The 22,442-nt window shown below is 40.9% G+C and overlaps 1 protein-coding gene across 35 annotated transcripts in view; it reads left to right on the top strand.

Moving 5' to 3' along the window:
- The first annotated feature begins 5,288 nt into the window (after window positions 1-5,288).
- The window catches only part of KCNMA1 (potassium calcium-activated channel subfamily M alpha 1), a 529,204-nt gene continuing 512,050 nt past the window's right edge, over window positions 5,289-22,442 (top strand). For 29 of the 35 annotated variants that reach the window (XR_012650088.1, XR_012650090.1, XR_012650091.1 and 26 more), the window contains exon 1: window positions 6,376-7,138. Coding sequence is in view for 31 of the 35 variants with exons in the window: in XM_075025665.1 (XP_074881766.1) it covers window positions 6,812-7,138 (327 nt within the window). In the remaining 4 variants the exon portion in view is untranslated. The other 6 variants (XR_012650089.1, XM_075025663.1, XM_075025664.1 and 3 more) reach the window with 6 other exon arrangements.

The following is a 22,442-nucleotide window of genomic DNA, read 5'->3' on the forward strand; positions in this document are numbered from 1 at the left end:
AGTGCTTTTAAGAATGTGGACTGATATTTATTAAATGCACTTACAGACCTCAGAGGATATAATATGGCTTAATTAATATCGCTCCTGAAGTCATAATTTCTGCTGTCACCTTTTTTCAGATGCTAGCCATGTCTTCTTAACACTCCCTTAATGCATAAACCACACTCATTTTCCAAGAAGAAGTGGTCCTACTAGCAATAAATATCACATCTAACCAAATACTGTGTGATTCAGGACATTTGGTAAGAGGAAAATGAGGACAAGGAAGTATGCTTAGGTCTAAGTATTAAACAAAATACAAGGATATCCAAGAATTGCCTTATAGAAAAAAAAAAAGTCCAAAGAAAATACTTCATGTTTGCAGTACTAATTTGTATTAAATTTCTATTCATACCGTATGGATTAACATGAACAAGGGATTTTCTTTAATATTTTATTTGGGTGGATTGAGTGCAAGGGTTCCAGTACTCCGGAGATGATCATTCTGAATGACTGGGTGATCCATTAAAACATTCTGCTGAGGTATGTCTTTGTCCTGCCAGCTGGAGGATTTTGCCAGGGTTAAGTGCCAAAATAGATCTCAATATGAAAGTTTTAACTAATTCAAGGAAATCGTTATGTAACCTCACTGCCAAGAATAGTGTTCATGTATACTGTTACAGAGAGATGTGATGAAGTTGAATGTATTTGTATTTGCAAAGTGCTTTGATAAGAAGGTGTTACAGAGTGCAATATATTATCATGCTAAAGATGTACTTCAGTCTTTGAACAGGGATTGGGTAGATGCAAAATAAGCTCAACAGGATTTTCAATTAATATGCACTGAAATAGTTTGACTAAATTCTATGAAAAGAACAAATGCTAAAGATAATCACTTGTCATATGCAAATATATAGTTATAGGCAGCCATGCTACTTTTATATGCATATTAGTATCACCTCCTGCAAATATTTCCTCTTTAGAGTCTTTAAGACAAGGACAGCAGATCCATGCTTGCGTGCGTTTTACATCAGCAAACATTTTGCATTACAACAAAAATCTCTCAGAATTATTTCATGATATGATTTTGTTTCCAGTACCCATCTAATCACTAAAAATGTATTCTTTTTCACACTTCCCCCAGGACAAAGTAGGAATAGTAAGGAATAGTATTAAAGCGAGGCTCAGAGTTAATTATGCAAGACATCTGTGATTATATGTAAAGTCTGGTTGATATTGTGTCTCCATCATTTGAAGTCAAGACCAAATGCCCCACTGATCTCAGGAGTACAGGTCTAGCCCCTTGACTAGTAAACAATTTTTATTATTATTTTATTGTACTTCTGTAAGTTCTTGCTCTGCCACAGCTACTGATGTTACATAAAAGCCAACATTCTGCAGGGACAACTAGAACATAAAGAAGGAGGCTGTCAGTCACAAATAGTAATTAGATATGCTGGTTAAACTATCACATAAGGTAATAACAGCGCATCGTATTAGGACTTGTTCATGTAGCTACCTGGAGCCTGGTGTTGCAGAGAATAAATGCATACCTAATTGTTGGAACTTTGACTTTAATGCCTTGGGAAAGTATTTACTTTTAGAGGACCTTAAGCTGCTTGGTCAACATTTACTCTGTACCTTTAACCAAATGGGAAGGTTTTATATGTAACCATTAAACAAACAAGTTGTGGCAAACAAGTTTATGGTATATTGGTATATAAAGGCTTTTAGCATTTTTAAAAATAATTTCCCTCAAGATAATAACATGCAAATTTTTTTCTATCATTTCCCCAGTCTCAGACCAAATGCCTTTTGGCAAAACTGGGAAGTACATGTTTATGCTGTCAGATTTCCTTTCTTAAGAAAAAAAATATCCTTTGTATAATGTAGTCATCATTCAGAGAACATATAAATCTTACACTGATACTCTATTCATATGGGTTTTTTTTAAACTGTCATGCAAAATTAATCCCTGGTGCAATATTGTGTCATCAGTGAAGCTGTGCCACTTGCTTGCTTGGACTCTTTAGTTCTAATAGAAAGATTTATCTTTCCAACGAGTTTCTCTGTCTTCAGTACTTACTGCGTGGACCCTTGCAAATCTTGCCTGTTTTGCTGTTATTGTCTCTTTTCCTTATATAGTGTATGTTTTCCTTCTTTTTTTTTAATCATGGTTTTCTTTATTGGAATGTGCAGAAGGTTTTCTCATATATGCAAAATAAAAAACCCACTGTGATTTATATAGGTACAGTTATGCAACTTTATTTAGCTTTGTTGTGTTTATTGCACTTAATGAAATAATTTGTTATTGATAATGAGTAATTTTGCAGGTAAATTATACCTGATTAAATGCAATAGCTTGTTCTTCTTTACTTGTATATTTAATTGCTAGAACCAAGACTGTCCTGTGTGTTGAGATCATTGCTGAATGGAGGGGGTTTCTTTAATTGCAAAGATCCAGGTTTGATGAATATTTTAAATACTTTGTCTGTGATACTGTACACAGAATATCCACAAGAGGGAACTGTTTTACATAAAGAGGAGTCATTTCCTTGCTGCCAAAACACTGCTTTCTGGAACCAAACCCTCCGGATTTATGTCAAGCTGGCATGATTGTACTATGCTATATGGTAGCAACAGGAAAAACACAGGTAAACACAGTGTTTATTGTGTTCTGTAAATAGTAGTCAGTTAAATAAGTAAATTTTGAACTCTCTTGTTGAAATATTAAATAGAAAACTAAACCAAAACCGAATTCACTTAAGTTTGTGTTTGCTTGGAACAGATCTCTCCAGGAAACAGAGCTGGAAAGCCTTGTTTGGTCTGAAGGCAATGTGAAACGCAGTTGTTGCATCCGTAAACGAAGCATGCAGCCCTGGTGTGCTCTTTCAAGCTCCCCTTTATAAAACCTGTGCTAGAAAGCAGGCCTTTCCTTATTCATAAAGGAGTAAGCTCAAATGGTACTTAACTTGAGTGATACTCATTCAAGTATCATTTGTATCTCTGTCTACAAACCAGTGAATAAAATACAGTTACCCACTTCATATATATGCTTTGTCTTTAGCAGATAATTCCCATTAAGCAAACTTTTCACTGGTAATGTAAGTCTCACCAGTTGATATCAATGAGTTTGCCTTTGTATGTGAGTTTCGTCCTAAGTATTTGTAGAAGTGAGACCTATTTGTATAAATAAGAGGAGTTTTGTTTATACAGATAACAGGAAAGATTTTTCCCTGGATATATAGTGTGACATTTATCAACTAAAACTCCTAATGTATGTGTTAGTTGGTTTATGAATGGTTTTTGAGCAGCAGAACTTAAAATCAGCTTTTTACAAATGATCACAACAAATCTCCTACCCCTGACCAAATCTGTGTGTAAATGTTGTGTAAACATGTTCAGAGCAAATTATTTTAAAGTACAGTCCATATCCTGTGGTGCATTTGGCTTGCTTTAGTCTGAATTTTTCATTAGGACCATCCTTTTTATTTGTGGGTACAGTATTCTGGGGATGCTATTTTAGAAGTGCCTAATGGTCCTGTTTGCATTTGGAGTGCTCATGAAACCAATGTCTGCAGCACTCAGCTGCAACAGTACCCGCAGTCACAGAAATACTTTTCAACTCATACCTTCTGAATGTATAAAGTGAGAAAACAGATTTTCAAACTGTGGCCTCTCTGTCAAATCTCCTGGGCCCTCTCAAACAGCAAGAGAAGACATATACCATATCTGTGGCTTCAGAGACCCAGCCCTTGTTATCTATCAGAGCAGAATACAGAAGCCCCACCGTGCAAAAGCCTTCCCTGGGATACGCTGTGCTACTGCTGCTCACTGCTCAGGTCTTTCGAGGTGCACAGGGCTTGTGGTTTCCATTAGCTGTAAGAGTGTCTGTAAGTACCCGGCACTTCTGAAGATCAGACATCGAGTGGCTGTGTTACGACGCTCCTGCCCTTGCTCCACTCCTGGTGTTTGCTGACGGATAAAAGGATCCGTAGGTATTCATGCAGCCGTGAAAAGGCTGCTCCTTGAACACCAACCCAGAAACTCAGAGCAAATGACCATCAGGACCAGGTTCTGAGGCCAGGTCCCAAAGTGTGTGATTCTGCCACGATGACACTTTGTGGCCCAGGTGGCTTTCTAGTTGTGGGGAGGGTTGGTAATGAAAGACACGGGGGAGGGGGGTAGCAGCTGTGGCAGCGCAGTCTGGGGTTGCACGTGGCAGCTGTGACATGCAGTTTCTTTTCAACATGACTTGTTTTCTGCACCTAGAAATCCCTGACTTAATTCCCTCTTACTACAGCCTCCTGGGAACGGGCTGCTTCAGGTGCACTATATAGCTGACTATCCGCTTTCCTCTGGGATATAGTAATGTAGTATTTCCTCAGTAGTATATACCTCCATATTATTGTCTAATGCTTTCTCTATTCAGAGGCCTCTATTAATCCCTTCTTGAAAAAGGAAGCCCTCTCTTCAAGGAACAGACTGGAGGAACAGACTGGAGTGAGACATCATGATAAACTCACGAAGTTAGACAAGTGGTGGTGTTATTGCACAAAAAAGTGGAGGTGAGAGGGTTAGAGGGCCCCATAAAAAGCTTTGAGCACTCATAAAATCTCATTACCATCAGTTAAGTAGAAAACAAAAATAAACAAAGCCATGGCAGATGCAGAAGGAGGAACTACTACTAGTAAAGGTTAAGAGATTACTATTTCATAATGGTGGCTCCGTGTAGTGACTAGATCAGATGGGGAAATGTCATGGACACATAGGCTGTTGGTTCTTACCCTTGGAAAGATGTCAAGAGGATCTGCATAATACTTCGGGCAGGCAACCGAGTGAGCAGACCATGTGCCAAAGGGAGATTTTAATTTATATACAAACAGAAATAAATAGATATATAAAAAAATAAATTCCTCCGCTTTTCAGTGGGAATCTGAAAAAAAAGCAGGAGACAACTATCCAGATTTTCTTGCTGCCCTCCCCTCCCCCTCGCCCCCCCGTCCAGTGTGTCATTCTGAATTGCTATTTCTGTTTCTAAGGGTTAATTTCAGGAACGTTCTCGGCATGTGCAGCAATCTACGGTGCGTTTGCGGAGCCTTTGCAGTATTTCCCCGTCTCAATTAAAGACACACCAAGAAAGCCTTCAGCGGAAAGACCCACGCCACGGTTCCTCGATACTTATTTCACGCTCCCTCGCCGCGTTTCCACCCCCCCCCCCCCCCCGGGATACCGGGCACCTGCTGCTGCAACTCAGCCGCCTCCTGCAGCCTCTGCTCCCCCCCCCCCGCCATCGGCCGCCCCCCAGGGCGCCTTTGCAGGCGGGCTGCGGAGGGGCCGCGCTCGCCGCGTCGCGCTGCGCGGAGGGATGGGGAAGATGGGCGGCGGGGGGAACCGGCGGGGCGGCGGGGGCCGGGGCCGTGACAGCGCCGCGCGCTAGCCGCTGCGTCACGACATCCGCCACACCAGCCCCGCGCGCGGGGAGGGGAGGGGAGGGGACGGGGGGCCGCTGCCGCCTGCCCCCGCCCCACCGCGGCTGCGGAGAGCGGAGCGGAGCGCTGCGCGGCGGCGATGGACCCGCCTGGGCCGGCAGGACTTGTTGGACCGGCAGCTCCCCGGCGCGGCCGGGCACCGCCTCGCCGCCACCTGTGAAGCGCCTCGCTGCCCCCTCACCGCCCCCCCCCCCCACGCCCTCTCCTCAGCCGCCGTCCTCCAGAGCGGTCGCTCGGTGCCTCGGCGGCCCCGCCAGCGGGACCCGGCGGCCGCGGGGCGGGGAGCGCGGCACGGCGCTGTCCATGGGGGGCCGGCGGCCCGCCTGAGCCGGCGCCCCCACCCTCGGCGGCGGCGGCGGCGGCAGCACGGCGTCCCGGGCCGGAGCGTCCCGGGCCCGCACCCCCTCCCCGCGGGGCCCTTGATGCGCCCCGGGCAGGGCCGCGGCTGCGGGCGCGGGGCCGTCGCGTCCCCCGGCGGCAGCTAGGGAGGGGCGGGGAGCCGGCGGCGGCGGCGCCTCTGCGCGTGTGGGAGCAACAGCCTGAGCGACAGCCGGGGCCCTGGAGGGAGCTCCTGAAGGATGGGCGAGGAGGCGGCGGCAGCGGCAGCGCACGCACAGATGGGCCAGCGGAGGATGAATTAGGAGCCACAGGAGGCTGCTGCCGGCACCGAGGGGGGAAGAGGAGAGGAAGGGGCTGGACTTGGAAGAAGACGAGGAGGAGGAGGGTGCGCGCGCGGGGGGGACCGAGTATCGCTAATAACAAGTTAAAGACTAATAACAATAATAACAGACCACCTCCGGGAAGATCCGCGGCGGAGGCTGAGAGATCCCCGCTGAGGCCAGCGGGGTTGCCGCGCTGGGTATCTTGGAGAGACGCTCCGAGGCATCAGTTTGTGGTGGTGGTGGTGGCGGATGATTTTTTTGGGGGTGGGCGGGGTGGGGGCTGCGAATGCGGGAGAAGGAAGGGGTGGGAATCTGAGGAGGAGACTACCTTTCTATTATTATTTTTAATTTTTTTTTTTACATTATTTTCGCCGTACGAGGAGGACGCTCGGAATTCACCGGCCTGTCGGCTCCCGAGAGGGACCCGGGGATCGCGCGGCCGCTTTTCTTCGTCTTCTTTTTTTTTTTTTTTTTTTTTTTCCCGTTTGGTTTGTTTGTTTGCTTGCTTTGATTTGGGTGGTTGGTTTTTTATTTTGTTATTTTTATCATTTTCCTTTTTCCGCTGAGCAGCAGCGGCGGCGGCAGCAGCAGCAATATGGCTGGTGATGGGTTTTTTGGGGGGCGCTGGCGGCGGGAGGAGCTCTCGGAAGCCCCTGCGCGCCCGGCTCGCTGTTAGCTATGGCAAATGGCAGCGGCGGCGGCGGCGGCGGCTCCTACCCGGGCGGCAGCGGCGGCGGCGGCGGCGGCATTAGAATGAGTAACAATATCAACGCCAACAATCTCAACACAGACTCGTCCTCCTCCCCCGTCAATGTGCCCAAGATGGATGCGCTCATCATCCCGGTGACCATGGAGGTGCCCTGCGATAGCCGCGGACAGCGCATGTGGTGGGCTTTCCTCGCCTCATCCATGGTCACTTTCTTTGGGGGACTGTTTATCATCCTGCTGTGGAGGACCCTCAAGTACCTGTGGACTGTCTGCTGCCACTGCGGGGTCAAAAACAAGGTAACTCCCCCTCCCCTTCCCCTCCTGGTGCCGGTGATGGTTTGGTGCGGTGGTGGGGAGGAGGAGGAGGAGTAGTGGGAGCCCGGCCTCGTAAACCAGGACACCTGGGCGAGGTGGCCCTGGCGGAGAGGCCGTAGGGCTGCTGCTGGACGGCAGCCTGCTGGCTGCTGCTGGGGCAGGCTCGCCACGGGCTGTGGGGAGCCGCAGCGTGCGGAGCCTGGCCGGAGGGCCGAGGTGTTGGCTGCAGCCCCGAGACGTGCCCCCCCCGCCCACCCCAGACAGGGACAAGCTCGTTTTGGTCCGGTGGCACGGAAGTCACACCTGGTGTCTGCTCGCCCTCTCGGCGAGGCGCACGCTGGCGCGGTGGGACGGTGGGTTCAGGAGTTGATACGCTCCCCCGGGACCGCATATGGTGGCAGGGTGGGAGTGTATTTGCTGATCCAAACTCTCAGTTCTCTCGTGGAATGAGAAACTTGGGCAAAATTGGAAAGGTAAACTTCCCACGCAAGTAAATCTTTTTAAAGCTAGTTCCGCTCCCTGAGAACCTTTGACGCTTCTGTTTGATAAACTAAATGTAGTGATCTAGAAGTATGATTGCATTCGTAAGCAGCACACTAGATCAGCGTTCTTTTAACCTAGGTGCGAAATCTTTCGGGCAACCTCTCTGCCCCTTTGATCTTTGCATGTGACCAGCTGGAAGAAAGCGTAGTACATGAAGTAAGGTCAGCTCCTGGTTCGAAGGGTCTCTTTTCAACACAAACCCAAGAACTTGCTCAGGTCCAGACTTTCATTTTTGTTTAAGACAAATGAGATAGAAAGTATTAAGACTCTGTATTTGTGAAAGTGGATTTTGACAGACCCCAAAATAGATCAGCAGCTGGAGTTTCTCCCCTTCCCTTTTCACATTTTTTGGATTACAAATGGAATAATATCTGCTTCAGTTATTCCTGGCACAGACACCCACAAAAACACACACACCTTTTAATATATGGTTGCTAGGTTGCTGGCTTGCTTTGACGTACAGTGAGCTGTCTTCCACTTTCTCCTGTCCCCTCCCCCCTAAACACACTTGATACAGCACATAACCCAGCTGTGTGAAGGATCTAACTCTTAGGGGGAACCAGAAACAAAGTTGGAGTGGGAGAAGTTATGGTACTTGTTTGTTTGTGTATTTGGGTTTAGCGAGATATGCATCCAGTTCGGATTGCCTAAACGAACCTCCACATGCCAGTTGGAAGTAAAACAGTTACAGTGAACTTGGCCTATCTATGGAAGAAGTGATTGCTAGAGATAAGGAATAAGTAAAAGCTTTTAACTCAACCTTAAGTAAGCGTCAGGAAACCTGCCAGGCAGTATCACTTCTCTATAGGCATTTTTTATTTCCTTCAAAACCAAACCTGAACTTTCTTAGACAGGTGCTAGCCAGGTGTGATGACAAAGCTCAAATGAATTGGGGATAATAAGCATGTCTTGTAAAATACCATTTCCTACCACAGTAAAAGGAGATTTTCAAGGATGGGTGGGTAGTTAAGACTTACCTTCAGTTTCTTCTGTGTCTATTTAGCATTTTCCTCTCCACATGGTGAGACAAATCTGCAAGGGCTGTCGGGGATCTTGATGAAAAAGAAAATCCAACAGGTTATCACCTCGTGCTTCTTCCCTTGAGAGAATGAAAAATTAGAGACTTATACACCGCCTTCGTATGCGTAGTGTCTGATAGTCCATTGTTGGGACATAGTCAGATCATTTCTTAATCAGTACAGAAAGGCATATGCAAATTGTCTTTAAAACCTCTTAGGTTAAATGGATATCAGTTTGCTAAATAACAGGTATCATCGAGGGGTTCCAACACTTCCAATGATCTGACATATTGCGGCTATGTCAGGTTGTAAGCTTTGAGTTTATTTCATGTTTGAGACCTGAAGTAGCTATGTCCATGAATATCATTCCCCAGGGCAGGAGGATAAAGGACTCTGCAGGTAGGGGGAGATATATGTCTCTTTTTAGATTGTATTTATTCCACTTGCAAGGGTTTTCCAGCCTCTGATGAAGAAGAACTTTCAAGGGCTTATCCTGCATTCCTTACATGCTAAAGCAGGGAATTGGAGGGAGTTCTCTGTGTGTGAGGAGTAACTAGTTATTGCAAAACACTTTTCTAGTATTTAGGGTATAAAGGCTAACTGAAGTAACAACTGGAAATGTCTTAAACTTTGCTGTTATCAAACACATGCTTTGTGCTGCATGCTAACTTGGGAAAGGCTGCCGAGGCTGCAGGTGAAAAATGTGAATGCGTATATATGCTATGGCGGCTATATTGGACCTGCCAGCAAAAGCCTTTTTACAAGAAGTAGCTCCTCCTGCTGTGGGGCTGAAGAAGTTTTCTGCATGTTAGGACCTTTCTTTCCCTGTGCTGCCTCTTCTGCTGCTCCGCAGGTTGTAGCAGAGTTGGGTTATCCAACGTTGTCTCACCATCTGCCTAAAGAGTGGTCCCAGCGAGTGAGCTAAATGAAATCTTTCTCATGTCTACTTTCTGTGGCTTCTTATTGAATAATTCACATATATATATGTGAATAATTCCCAGTTACTGTGCTAACACCCATGTCTGTATATGTTATTGCAAGGAATGGCAAAAAGTTTCTTTTTTTTTCCTGCTGTATTCTAAGCACAACATTGTATTCCTCAGATTTATCCGTAATTGTCAACTTGATTTTGGGATGTAACACTTTTAATGGCTACATAGAAGGATTTAGAATATGTTTTTTCTTCCCCCCCCCCCCCCCCATTGAATTTAAGGTTGGAATTTGAAAATGTGATATAAACAGTTTAATACTTTGTGGTATGAAATTTCACTAGAGTGTTTTTTTTTTTTCCTTGGAGATAAGAAGGTCAAGATACTGTAAGTCAATAATGTGAAAACTTCTGGTAACAGAATGATAAACATTGCCCCTTAAAATTCCATATCTAATTTATGTTATCATACATGAATAGAACATTAATATTAATAATGTACTAAAAATGATTGCTGAAATTCTAGGATTTTTATGCTCCATGCTTGCTTTGTGAGATGACATTTTTTTAAAATCCGTCAAAAAGAAAAATGTAAATCTCAACTTGTGTTGTCAGTGTTTAATGTAATGTGAGAGTCATTACAATTGAAGCCCTTGTATTCCTTTATTTAATATGATACATAATTTTAGATGTAATTCTTCCAAAACCAGCTACAGTCATATTGCAAAAACTTAACAAATGCTGTTTTTCTCCTCAGTGTTTACATCTACATTTTTAGGAATGCTTAGATACCGTTAAAGAATGTGTCTTCTCTTTGCTTTTTCTTTGTCCCTTGACCAACTCATTCCTGTTTGTGTATGGGAAGTAGAATGTCAGACTGAAATTCAGCGGGCTGGACTCTGACACCATTAGTTGCTCTTGTTTCTGGAAATAACAGAAAAATAAAATAAATATGCATAGTGAAGTACACAGTGCACACAGTGGCTAAATGCATATTATACAATCTGTAGTTCTTTTGATTATATGGATCTGCAACTGCATTTTCTGTGCTCCTGAAGGGCATTTTCTACTGACACTATCTGTTAACTATCTTTTGGCGTTGAACAAACTCTTAAACAAGAAGAAGGAGCAGTGGAATGAGAGAGCACAAGTTCGGGCCACAGCCAGCTCCTGAAGCTGGCCAGTGCAGAATGAAGTGAAATTTGTATCCTTCCAAAGAATGTGATACTGGACCCTATATCACCGCTCCTTGGTTTCCCAAAGAGTGGTACCCCTTATCTACCTTATGCCTTCAGGGCTCTAGGAGGTAGAATGTATCTTTATCGCTATGCTCCTATTGGAATGATTTCAGTGTTTTGAAGACCTTTTCCTCCCCTCAATCCAGGACTCATAAACATAGAATGAAATTACATTATAGATTAATAGATTATAGATATAGATTATAGATAGCAGATGCTAGTCTGAAATTACAAGTCATAGTAGTCTTCTTTGATATTTGTCTACATATTTTGGAAGTTTAAAAAACTATACAGTGCTAGATTTGGTCAGTAGAAACCAAGCAACATTCCCATTTGTTTTGAATAGAAAAATGCAATTTTTACTGGAAGTACAATATTTGCAGAAGTCTTCTTTGAAAAGTTAAGAATTTTCACCCAGACCTCTAATGCCTGAGAAAATTTGTAAGTGGAAAAATTTAAGTTTTCCGTAAAAGAAGCAGCATTTCTACTGAACTGGCTCTCGTATAGCTAGGTTTGTTGATTTCCTAGCAATACTTCCATAAATGTCCTCTCCAAATAAAAATTAAAGAAACAAAATAAAACCAAGGCACTATATGTTGAGAAAAGTATTGAAAGTACATGGGAAGGCGTGTGTGGACACGTAATGCAGGAGATCCCTTCATTTAAGTCTGTATGTGGAAACCTCACCTTGACTCTCTCTTGAAGATGTACTAAGCAGAAATGTATGAACAACTGGAAGGCTCAAGGGATTAGCAGCGGACTGTAATGCATTTCACTCGTTAGTCACATGTGCAGCCTGGCTCAAGGCACTGAATCCTTCCTGTCTCATGGTTATCAGGTGGTCTGCACGTAATTACTCCGTGAGCATCCCACCAGACAGGTTGCTAATTAAGAGATGGACATGGTGGAGAGGTCAAGGACCAAAAGAAAAGGTACTCGCTGCTCTTTGCGGATGGTGTTTCTACAAGCGAAAAAAGGCACCGGTATGGAGAGGTGTGTGCTGCTGTTTTCCACGCTGTGGAAAGGAAGACGCTTTTGGCTCTCTGGAGCTCATAATGGATTTCACATTTTATAAACACATGCTAAAATTGGTTATGCATGCAGAAAAGAAAATGTATGGGCGAGGATTTAAGCTGTAAACCGAACAATCTCAACCAAAATGTTATTTTGATGCAGTATCATACTTATTTTCAAGGCTTTCCAACGCATACATTTGAGGAGAAAATCTACGCTCAGAAAGAATTTGCAGCTCTCGTGCATTTGCAAATCTGTAAATGCTGGTTGGAAACCATTAGATTTCACATTTTTTTCCAGTTTAGCTCAATAGAAGAAATGCCTGTAATAGAGAACAAAAAGCTTTTAAACAGTGATCTATGTCCGCAGTTTTGATGTGGTGGGATTTCTGAATGCAGAATGAGGGCAGTTTACAGCCCCAGAGATACAAACACTAAAAATATAGAGCGCGCTAGTCCTGAGTATAATTTCTACAGGGACAGGACCTAATGATTATAATTTAAAAAGCAATGATGGTCTGTGTCTGTCCTGTACTATTGCAAGAAAGTGGATTGTCAATCTTAGTCATTGAGTTTCCTTCCTGGGACAAATCCTAAAAAGAAGCAGTAATCTCTAGTCGGCAGGCAAAATACAGAGCAATGGTCAGTGTTCTTTTAGAGATTGGCTCTGCTAGTCTGTGGAATCCAACTCAGATTGACAAAAAATATGTAAATTTCAGGGTTCACTTGTAATAATTCCTCAGCAAGATCAGGCTGTAGTTCAGCAGCGGTGAGGCATTCTGTAGTGTGAGATTGTAGGGCAGCAGTTCCAGAGAACCTGGTGAGATGTAAACATAGAATAACTCTAGACGAAATTAGGGGATGGGGTATCCTTTCAGTTCTGTTAAACATACCTAGTCATATTGCATAAAATTATGTATTTTACATGTATGAAAATTATGGAATTATCAGAGGTCTGAGAAGGACAGGGTGAATACAGCTTGTGGAGGTTTTCTAAGGGAAAGATTGCTGAAACATTATGTGTGGGTGTTAATGGTTAAAAAATATTTTTCTCCCCCACATATCATTTCAGTGACAAAAGGAAGGGGGCTATACTTTAAAAAGCTATCATAAAATGCTGTGTTTCTGTAATGAGTTCAAATGCTCCTACATGGTTGAAGGCTTAGAATCACAGACTATCTCAAGTTGGAAGGGACCCATAAGGTTCATCGAGTCCAGCTCCCTGCTCCTCGCAGGACTACAATGCCCGACTCTTCCACCCACGCTGTGGAGGGGGTGCAAAACTCCGTTAGATCACAAGACTAGACTGGCATTTATGCCAACTTTACACAGGGCTAAATACACAAATTCCCAATTAGATTTCATGGTTTGTTTAGTGTGAGCACTTGGTCCATGGCACATAGGTCACCTTGGGTGACAACGGAAGGTGGAAACGCAGCAGAAGTTTGTTAGCACTTTTACCAATACTATAGTTGGATGAATAAATGAGAAGGAAAGATACCCATCTTCCATGCCTGTCAGAGATGTATTGGTCAGGAAGGGCTCACTTTGAATCTTGATGGTATTTATAGCCTGAGAATACATCAGGCTTGCATCTTTGAGAGGAACACTTTATTCCCATATATAGTATGCGTGGTTCTGTTTAGATGAATGTGCTGCCACTGAAATGTGTTGAGTTCAGTTTGCTTTGAGATGATGTATTGCATGTATTTGTCTGTTTGAGAGTTATAGAAACGGAGAGCGTTATCCAAAGCCTGTTGAAATAGAGGGAAGCAGTCTTAATAACTTCAATGGTTTTGGACTCAGGCCTAGATGTTCACAGCGTTCTAGATGGATCAGATTTTTTTTTTTTAATGATTCTTATGTTAACATTTTAAGCTTTTAAAAGCTTTTTCCTTTTATTGTAGCGAGGTGTATTTACTTGGCTTGTGGCCATTATGTCTGGGATTTCAACATTAGAAACATAATATTTAAAAATCACACAAGGTATGTTTCCATTCCAGTCAAGACTTACACCTTCTGCCAGGCCCCCCCTTGGAAATCAAAATCTGAGGGCTTGAACTGCTGATAATATCCTATTATGGCATCTCTCCTGCAAGCTGATGTGCGATGGTAAATATTGGCTCTTGTTTTAGAACCACAGTAAGAACACGTTTAGTGGAACTGGCAAAGGTCCTTTGCCCTGTGGATCACCTGCAGGACAGACACGCATGTGCAGCTGCAGCCCTTTGCATGTCCTTAGTTAGTTTCACTACCTAATTTAAATATCAGAACTGCTGATGTATAGTGGAGAAAAAAACCCAAATCTCATCACCAGGCCAGAAGAGTGTTGAGAAGTACTGTAACATCATCAACAACTGCAGCATAACACAACAACTGGGCCAGAATTTGAGTGGCTTGTCACTATAACTGTTAGATACAGGTGTACTGTGTTGAGTTTTTATTGCTCTTTGTATACCAAGGAATAAATTTATAATAGTTTTGTTCCCCTTTGTCCAAGCAAATGCTGACTAAATATTTGGCATTTTCTTTCTTGTTATATTTCATTCAATTTTCATGTTATCGTTAACATTTTTATGTAATAGTTTAGCTCTTATTTGTTAAACTAAAAAGGTGACTCACTTCAAATTTGCTATTATTAATGAGATTAGCACTACTGGTGTTGGGTTCATTTTCTGTTTTAAGTATAGGGGAAACATTATTACTGATAACATCTTTTTAAAAAACCTGTTTGCAAATGGTGACCTTAATATTACAAAAGTAAAGTGAAATATATTAGAGTGATTCTTAGTTCAAGCATCTTGTAATTTTTTTCTAGTATGAACTCTATTAAACTCGTTTTAGTTGTGATTTATGCATGGGTATTCTGGGGGACAGAAATTACTTGAAAAGGGTTATTAGCTTCTTTGACCTGTAATGGTCATGGCTGGTGTAGAGCACTTCAGATGCTTTCAGATACGGTGAATCCTTTGGCTGCAAGTGATTTGACATCACTTTTTTGAAAGTGAGTTTGCTGATCAAGAGGCAGATGTTGTGTGATGTTTTTACATTTTCTAGGTTATCATACTGTAAATATTGTTTCATAAGGAAGCTGATAAACTCTGCTTGGGTTTTACGGACCGAAGGAAAAATCCTCCTTTTTCCTTTTCCTTTTTAGTCACAAAACCAGCCTAGTTAGGAGAAAATATCGCAGGATCTGTCTGTATGTGGTGCAAACATTTTTTCCCCATGAGAGAATTTTTTTAACCCTTTGATTATACACTTCTGATAAATTGATTTTGTTATGTGGGAAGTTTTTCCAGCTTTTTGTGTTAATTTTCTTCTGCTCTCGATACATTTGTATCCAAAGTCTTCTGATGCCTTCAGCATCAGAAACAGTGGACTGCGGGGTTTATGTTCACATTATTTTCATATCACTTAAGGCTCTCAGCTATAATGCGTACTTGTTTCCTTGCGTCCTTTACTGTAATGTTATTTTTCTCCTGTCCCCAGGATGAGGTTATAGTCACCATTTGTTATGTTGCACTTTTTTTAGAGAGATGTGGATTATATGCTTAGGGAATGATGTCTTCAATTGAGAGAGGGTCTGGGTTTTGGTTTAAGGTCATACAAAATTTTACCTGACTAAATGCTGGTTTTACTCCTCTGACTATGCCTTGTATGTGTAAGTTACGGTGTTGTCTTTTCATGAGTCGGAAGAGCAGAATTTGTATTATGGATCTGTTGTTCCTAAAGGAAAACAACACTAAAAACTTAACAGTTTTGATATTTGCAAAAATAATTTTTGTTGCTTTGCCGGAATGTGCCCCTAGGATATAATAAAGTTTTAATTTACCAGAAGTGGAAAATGCTGTCCAAAGGGTGGAGCTTTTACTCTGCCTCTATGATTTAAGTGATAAAATTTTAATGTTAACTTAAATGATATGTACTGTAGGAAAACCTTGGTATCTTTGAGTTGCCAGCTGAATGATAAAATGTGATTCCAGGAGTGGAAGAAAAGAACATTTGATTTTTCTGATTTCCAGTTGATGGCATTTTGTTTGTTATTAAATTATGCATAATTTTTAAAGAAAACTCACACAGCAGTTGTTTAGGTTAATATGTGGAACTTAGGTCAAGACTTGCACAAAACAGCTTTTTAGACACCAAAATTTATATTTAAGATCTGAATAAGGAGTTTGGTTTCAGAGTCAGCGATAATTTCTGATGGTTTCAGAAAGAGGTATTATTGTTCTTGAAAACTTACTTTTTTATTTAGATGTTGTCAATGAACATAACAGCTAAAATCCAGGTACCTTTTTTTTTTAATGTTGACGTTACACATCATATTCTTTACTTGAGCAGGGTTTACCTAATCCCCTGGCTTCTCTTCTCTATATATATAAACACAGGAGAAGGCACTTCAATATTTGTAAAGTTACACGCTGTTTTAAAGCTCTTTAAAGCAGCAGTGTCTCTTGCATTCACATCTAATACTCTGATTTTCTTTTACCTAAGAGGTTGATACACATCCACAATCAAAGATATTTATTTCAAGCTGATTGCTTTTAGAAATAACTTTAATAAAAAATAAGTTAAAAAATAATATTTTTCATGCCCCCGTATTGAAATTGTGGGGGTAATCAAAAGATGCTATCATTTCTATGGCTACAGTTGCTTTAATAAAGCTGCATATAAACTTTTGCCTTTATTGGCTGTCTATGTGATTATTTGTCTTTGGGTTTGTGTTCTTTAAAGTGAGACATGCTAATGGCTTAAAGTGAATAGATCTTAATCTTGCTCCTATGCCAGCCATGCACAGAAGTAAAATGTATCCTTACAATTGATTACAGAAACTGTATTTAGAAACTTTCCTGTCTTATTAAAGAGTCGTTGAATGAGAGAATGTATATTCGTAATTTGTGGAAGTGGAAAACAGTTCAACCTCTAGGGTGAAATGTTTACTTATTTTGTTAAACAACAAAGTACACCCTGAGTTTCATAGGCTTGTCTGTTTGCTCTTTATACACAAAGGAATAGGATATTCAGTTTTGAAATAGCTAATGTTTTTACCTGCAACAGCTCAAGGGTACTGCAGAAAAGGCTCCAGACTCGTATCGGGTGCAGTAAGAGAGTAAACTGGCTGAGTTACTCATTGTTGAAGTCCTTCACTAATGATCAGCCAGGGTATTGCTAAGTCTTGATAAGAGGTGGGTCACATCCCATAGCGAGTTGATTTAAGGGGTGCGGGTGGGTGTGTTGGAGGGTGAGGGGATGGCGCACAGGGCCCCGGTAGAGCTCCAAGCTGTTATTCAGCACTCACTTAATTCTGCTGCACCCATGGGCTCTTCAGATGGTAGGGGAACACCAATTTGGTTTAGAGCATACCTGATTGCATGATTATTTCTGTGAATGTGTCTGAGCCGCATTATGCAGTGTTTACATCTGCTTTCCCTATCTGACCTAACGCCTGTTGAAGCTATGTTACATCACTTACCACTTCTTAAAAACCAAATTTAATCTATCAGAGCAATTTAAGTGTTTTGGGACAGCAGTATTTTTTATTTAGTTTTCTAACGCTGGACTTGCCATCCTGAGGTGATGGTTTGACAGTGCTAATAAATGCAAACTTTAAAGTCTGAGAGGAGATTCTCTGCGAGGTACCTGAGCTGTGCTGAGGACAGGCTGTGACTGGCAGGTAGTAGTAGCTCCAGATTCTAAACCGTTATAAATGTTTTTAGGCATTTCTACTGAGCTGAAAGGAGTTCATAGGTAAAAGTTGAATACTGAAAAGTTTTAAAAGTGAGATTGTTTCATTATTAGCATGCTAAATATTAATTTCATTATGTCCTTTGGTGAATACAGTTTTGTTCACTTCAACATTTTAGCTGGATGAGGAATGCACTTTTGAAAGTACACTGGCTTTTTCAGCATGGTTAAGTAGATTCCCTTCAAGTGAAACTATGTAGGAAGATGAGCTCCAGAAGCACACTTGATCTACTCCACCTGTTAATGGGCGTGCAGTCCCCACAGCTGGGATAGATTAGTCTTGAGGGTATAAATACCAAAGTACAGTACAGGTAGAGCTTTTATGTTCTTTTATTGTGTCTTACTCCTTATGAAGGTAAAGTTAGCCATGTTTTTAGGAAAAATCCTAGATGAGCTTTTTGGTGAGCTTCTGGCTTTTTTCCCTTTCTTTTTTTGGTGTTGGGTTGTTTTGGGGTTTTTTTTGTTTGTTTTTTTTTAAACCAGTGTACAGTGTATGTATATCTTCCTACAGTTGCTCTTCCAGATAACTCTTTCTTTTATTGTGCCATAACTCCGACTCCAGCATTAAGCTTGTGCTCACGGGCTTTGTGTTTGTGCCCTGGCTGTGCTGGCCCGGGCAGGCCACTGTGGGTGGGCAGGCTGGCTGCTGAGGACTGGATGGTGAACCAGCACGTTGGCAAAGATAATGGTAAGATTGTGACTTCGGATGACATCTTACTGCCTTAAAATTACCCTTTTTTTTTTTTTTCTTTTTTATTCATCTTATGAGAATTTTGGCAAGTGTATGAAGTCTGTATAGATAAAGGTATTACTTGCCCTGGCTGAGGAGGAAGAAAATGGGTTTGGGACAGGTTGTTTAAAACAGTTGTTGCTTATTTGATCTAGTCTGAGACAACAGGTGTTAGAACTTGGTGCCCAGACTGTATTCAGGGTGCTTTTCCTGTCACTGAGAACTTGAGCTTTGGAGCTCTTGTTTTCAAAACGTTTATGAGAAGTGGGGAGAAAGGTAGTGATAGCTTCAATTAAAGGTAGAAGTTCTAGAAAAGCTGCTGGCAATATAAGCAGACTTCTAAGGACTGTGTCTCATGTATTTATATACTCTCAGCTCAGTAAAAAATGTTTATGAACAAGAAGTAGAAGAACCATTTTAAATGTGGGCTTTTTTCATCCAATCTATTTCTCAGATTGAATAGTCTTCTCTTTGGGGCAAATAGTTTTGGTCCTGGGAGTGGATTGTTTTCAGCAGTGAATGTAAGACTAGTTTCTGTTGGGTTGTAAAATACTCTTTGGATTTTAAATGGTGTGCAAATGTAGGCTATTGTGTAACTTCTATAGAAAAGACATAATGCCTATGACTTTTAAAATTGATGGCTCTAACGGTTATAGGGAAATAAGAATGTGCTCTGAGAGCTGGTGGAAATGACAGTTCACTTAATCTCAGAACAAATTATATGGCTTAAGACCATAGCAGTGTTTTGGCCTTTAATATCAGTGAAAGTAGAGGGCTCTTCACCCCTGTAATTTAACAGATGTTGGTCCCTGGATGTCTGCTTTTACATGATCAGCTTATTTTGGTTTCTTTGGGCTCATTTCTAATAATTTAAAAGAATACCATGTTAAACTAAAGTATTAGAGCATTCTTTTCTTACAAAAAAAATACTGGTTTAATTTGGTACAGATCTGGTAGAAAATGCTGAATTGATGTGTAAAGTATTTTAAAAAAATTCATTAGATTCTTCAGAATTTAATTATAGGTTGTTTCTATTTGTATTCTGGCCTCAGGCTTCTGATTAGGTTACGTAGTCTTGAGGTGATGCTCTTTAAGTGTGTCACCAGTCTTCTGAAGGTGAAAACCTGAGGTTCTTGTGTAGTTGTGTGACACTTGGAGCTAAAACTTTATGAAAAGGTTTTAATATCAGGAGAGATGCAGTGTACCTGTTATGGAGACAGGCTTTGGAGAGGTGGCAGCACTCATTGTAGGCTGGTTTGTGTTTCACATTGATATATTTGAAGTAGAATTCATTCCTGTACTGTGTGTCAATGTTTCTGCACCACTTAAGTTCCATTTAGGGGGCTCAAAAGCTTATGGTTTTTGTAGTGCTTTCTGCAAGTGGGAAGATTCATTACTAGGGCTCCAGGGTATTGTTTTAGAATGTTCCACTCTATACAAGGAGCATTGTGTATTCAAAATTGGACTTAGCAACTTAAAAGGTCTATCTGAACTATTTTTATTATTGTAGTATTCAGAGGCCACACGTTTTTGCAGGCTTAGTTCTGCTAGATCCTATTACCAGCTTTGACAAAGGGGCGATCCTCTGCCTCATGCATCTTATGATCTGAAAGCAGATAATACGGAGAAATCCAGGAGAGGAGGAGGGTTGTGAAAGAACTGGTTTGCCCCAGTCCATACAAAGCAACCTTAGTGATCAAGATAAGCAGATGATTTCATTAATGTACATCCATCTACTCACCCCGTTTGTTACATTTATGAAGGCAACATGGTTTGTGAGTCCATTAGAGCAGTTACTATTTTTAAAGAACTACAGGTGGTTAAACTTGCTGTGCCATACTAAGTTCCCTCTTGAAGATTTATTTTTTTACATAAGCAGAGAATTAAAGGAAAAAAAAATATCTTTATTTTGGATGAAATGAAATTTTAGCTGTAGTGTGTTGAGGAATTTGTAATAGAAAAATAACATGGTGTAGGGAATCAAAGACCGATGACAAGAAGGGAATCTGTCTAGTTCAGTATGTAGCATATATTTGCTTTATTTATATGCAGACACTTTGAATATGCTTGCTCCATTGCCATTAAAAAAAAAGGAAACAGTTTTTGAGTACTCATATCCACACTGGATTTAAAGAATAATGTTACTTTTAGAATCTAGGAAGGTTCCCAGTTAAACATATGCTTGTTGATTGTACTATTTTTAGCTGCTTTGAACAACACGTGTTCTCCCCAGATACTTACTTGTGAATGTTGTATTCTGTTCTTAAAAGGAAAATCTCTCTGTGTCTCGATTCTTTTTCTATATCCAAGAAAGGAAAGAACCAGGGTTCTTGTCAGGACTTTGCTGCTTCGAAATCCTAGGACATGGGGTAAATTAATTAAATGTAAAATGGATGCACCTGATGGTGTTGGCAATGAAACAGGTGGAAATAATCTGAGCCAGAATAAACATATAGTGTGTTACATAACCCATAATGTAATTTGTGACACATCACAAGCAGAAGACTAACCTTGGTGTTAGGCTATTTACTTTTTGTGTAGTGTTGTTTTTCAGTCAAAGGGTTAATGTGGTAGTTTGAAATACTTTTTTCTGTTGCATTGCTAAAAAGCTAAATTTTTTTTTTTCATTATTAATAAGACAAATGTATTTAATCCAACCTGTAAACAACATACAATTCCCTGTATGGTTTGCTTGACCTGTTTAAAATTTGGAAAGCTATTATCAAAACTAAAAATTTTGAAAGGCATACTGCCAACTCAGTTTTTCTCCCAAATTTATGTTTGTGTAAAAAGAATACAAAATCTCAATGCAGACATTTTGTTGCCAAAATTACCTTGTTCTTTAAGTTCACTGCAATACTTTCAATGTAGTCATTGAATCACTGGGAATAGGAATGTAAAAATGACTGTAAAAATTGAATTGTATTACCTGATTTGGGAGGCATGCAAAAGGTAAGCAGCATAAATGCTGAGAAGTGAATTAGATTAGAAAAGAAATGGCAATGAAGAGATTAAAGGACGGTGTCTATTTGCAGTGCAGGGTTTGTACTTTGGCAGGGCTCCTTAGCACACATTCCGTTTTTATTATGGCACCAGTTAGACATGATTTCTGTGTCATTGCCTATGTTATGGAGCGTGTGTCTGATAGACTTCTAATGCACAATCTTTGGGGAAATATATTTCATGAGGGCAGGGCAGGTGCCTGGGCCTTTTGGCATGACTTTAAAACAAGTGGAGAAAGTAGGCCATAGAGCTTTTTGTGAATTTAGGAGCTTAGTAGCTAGATCTCTATCCAACTTTAAAAAAAATAAAAATAAAATCAATCTCATTACCTGCCTTTAAGTCAAATTCCATCCTTGTCTATCAATTTTTTTCAGCATCCTCTGTGCCTTTATTTCTTGCTGCTTAAGTTTCACTTTTTTTTGTGTAGTTTAAAAAACCCCAACAAACCATGACAAGAATATTTCATATGTAGGTTGGAAGGAGATTGTTTCATTTGTCTCACTTGAATTTCCAGCTCTCAAGTGAAGGATTCTAGGTGGTTTGTAAGATTACATAAATGTTGGTTGTCTTTACATAGTGGAGAGGATTGCATTCCATTTCTGATAAATAATTTTCAGAAAAATATAGTTCTGCCAAAATTGGAATACTTATAAAACTGTCAGTTTAACTGGGTTTTATTAACTGAGGGAAGGGAAGAGATGATACTGAAACTTTTTTCCTTTTTTTCCTTTTTTTTTTCTTTTTTGACAGGAAATAAATATTTGACTTTTTAGTCTTACATTTTATTTCATATTGTAAAGTCAAAACCAAAGCCAGTTAATAGCTTGATTCACATTCTTCTTTCAGGAATCTTGCTTTGACAAGTCTTTAATAGTTTTCAGGAGTTCTTTCCATATTAGAAGTTAATTTGTTGATCTTAAAAATCTATGCAATATATCAATTCTGCTCTCTGCCCAGCTGTATTCTCTGAATGTCTCCATTCCTAGGGTATGGCTATATAAATATGTATGTGTAAAATACATGTTTTTATATATATATATATATAAATGTGACCAAGTCTTTTA

The sequence above is a fragment of the Buteo buteo genome, chromosome 4 (assembly GCF_964188355.1).
Source record: "Buteo buteo chromosome 4, bButBut1.hap1.1, whole genome shotgun sequence".
In the NCBI taxonomy this organism is placed as follows: Eukaryota; Metazoa; Chordata; class Aves; order Accipitriformes; family Accipitridae; genus Buteo; species Buteo buteo.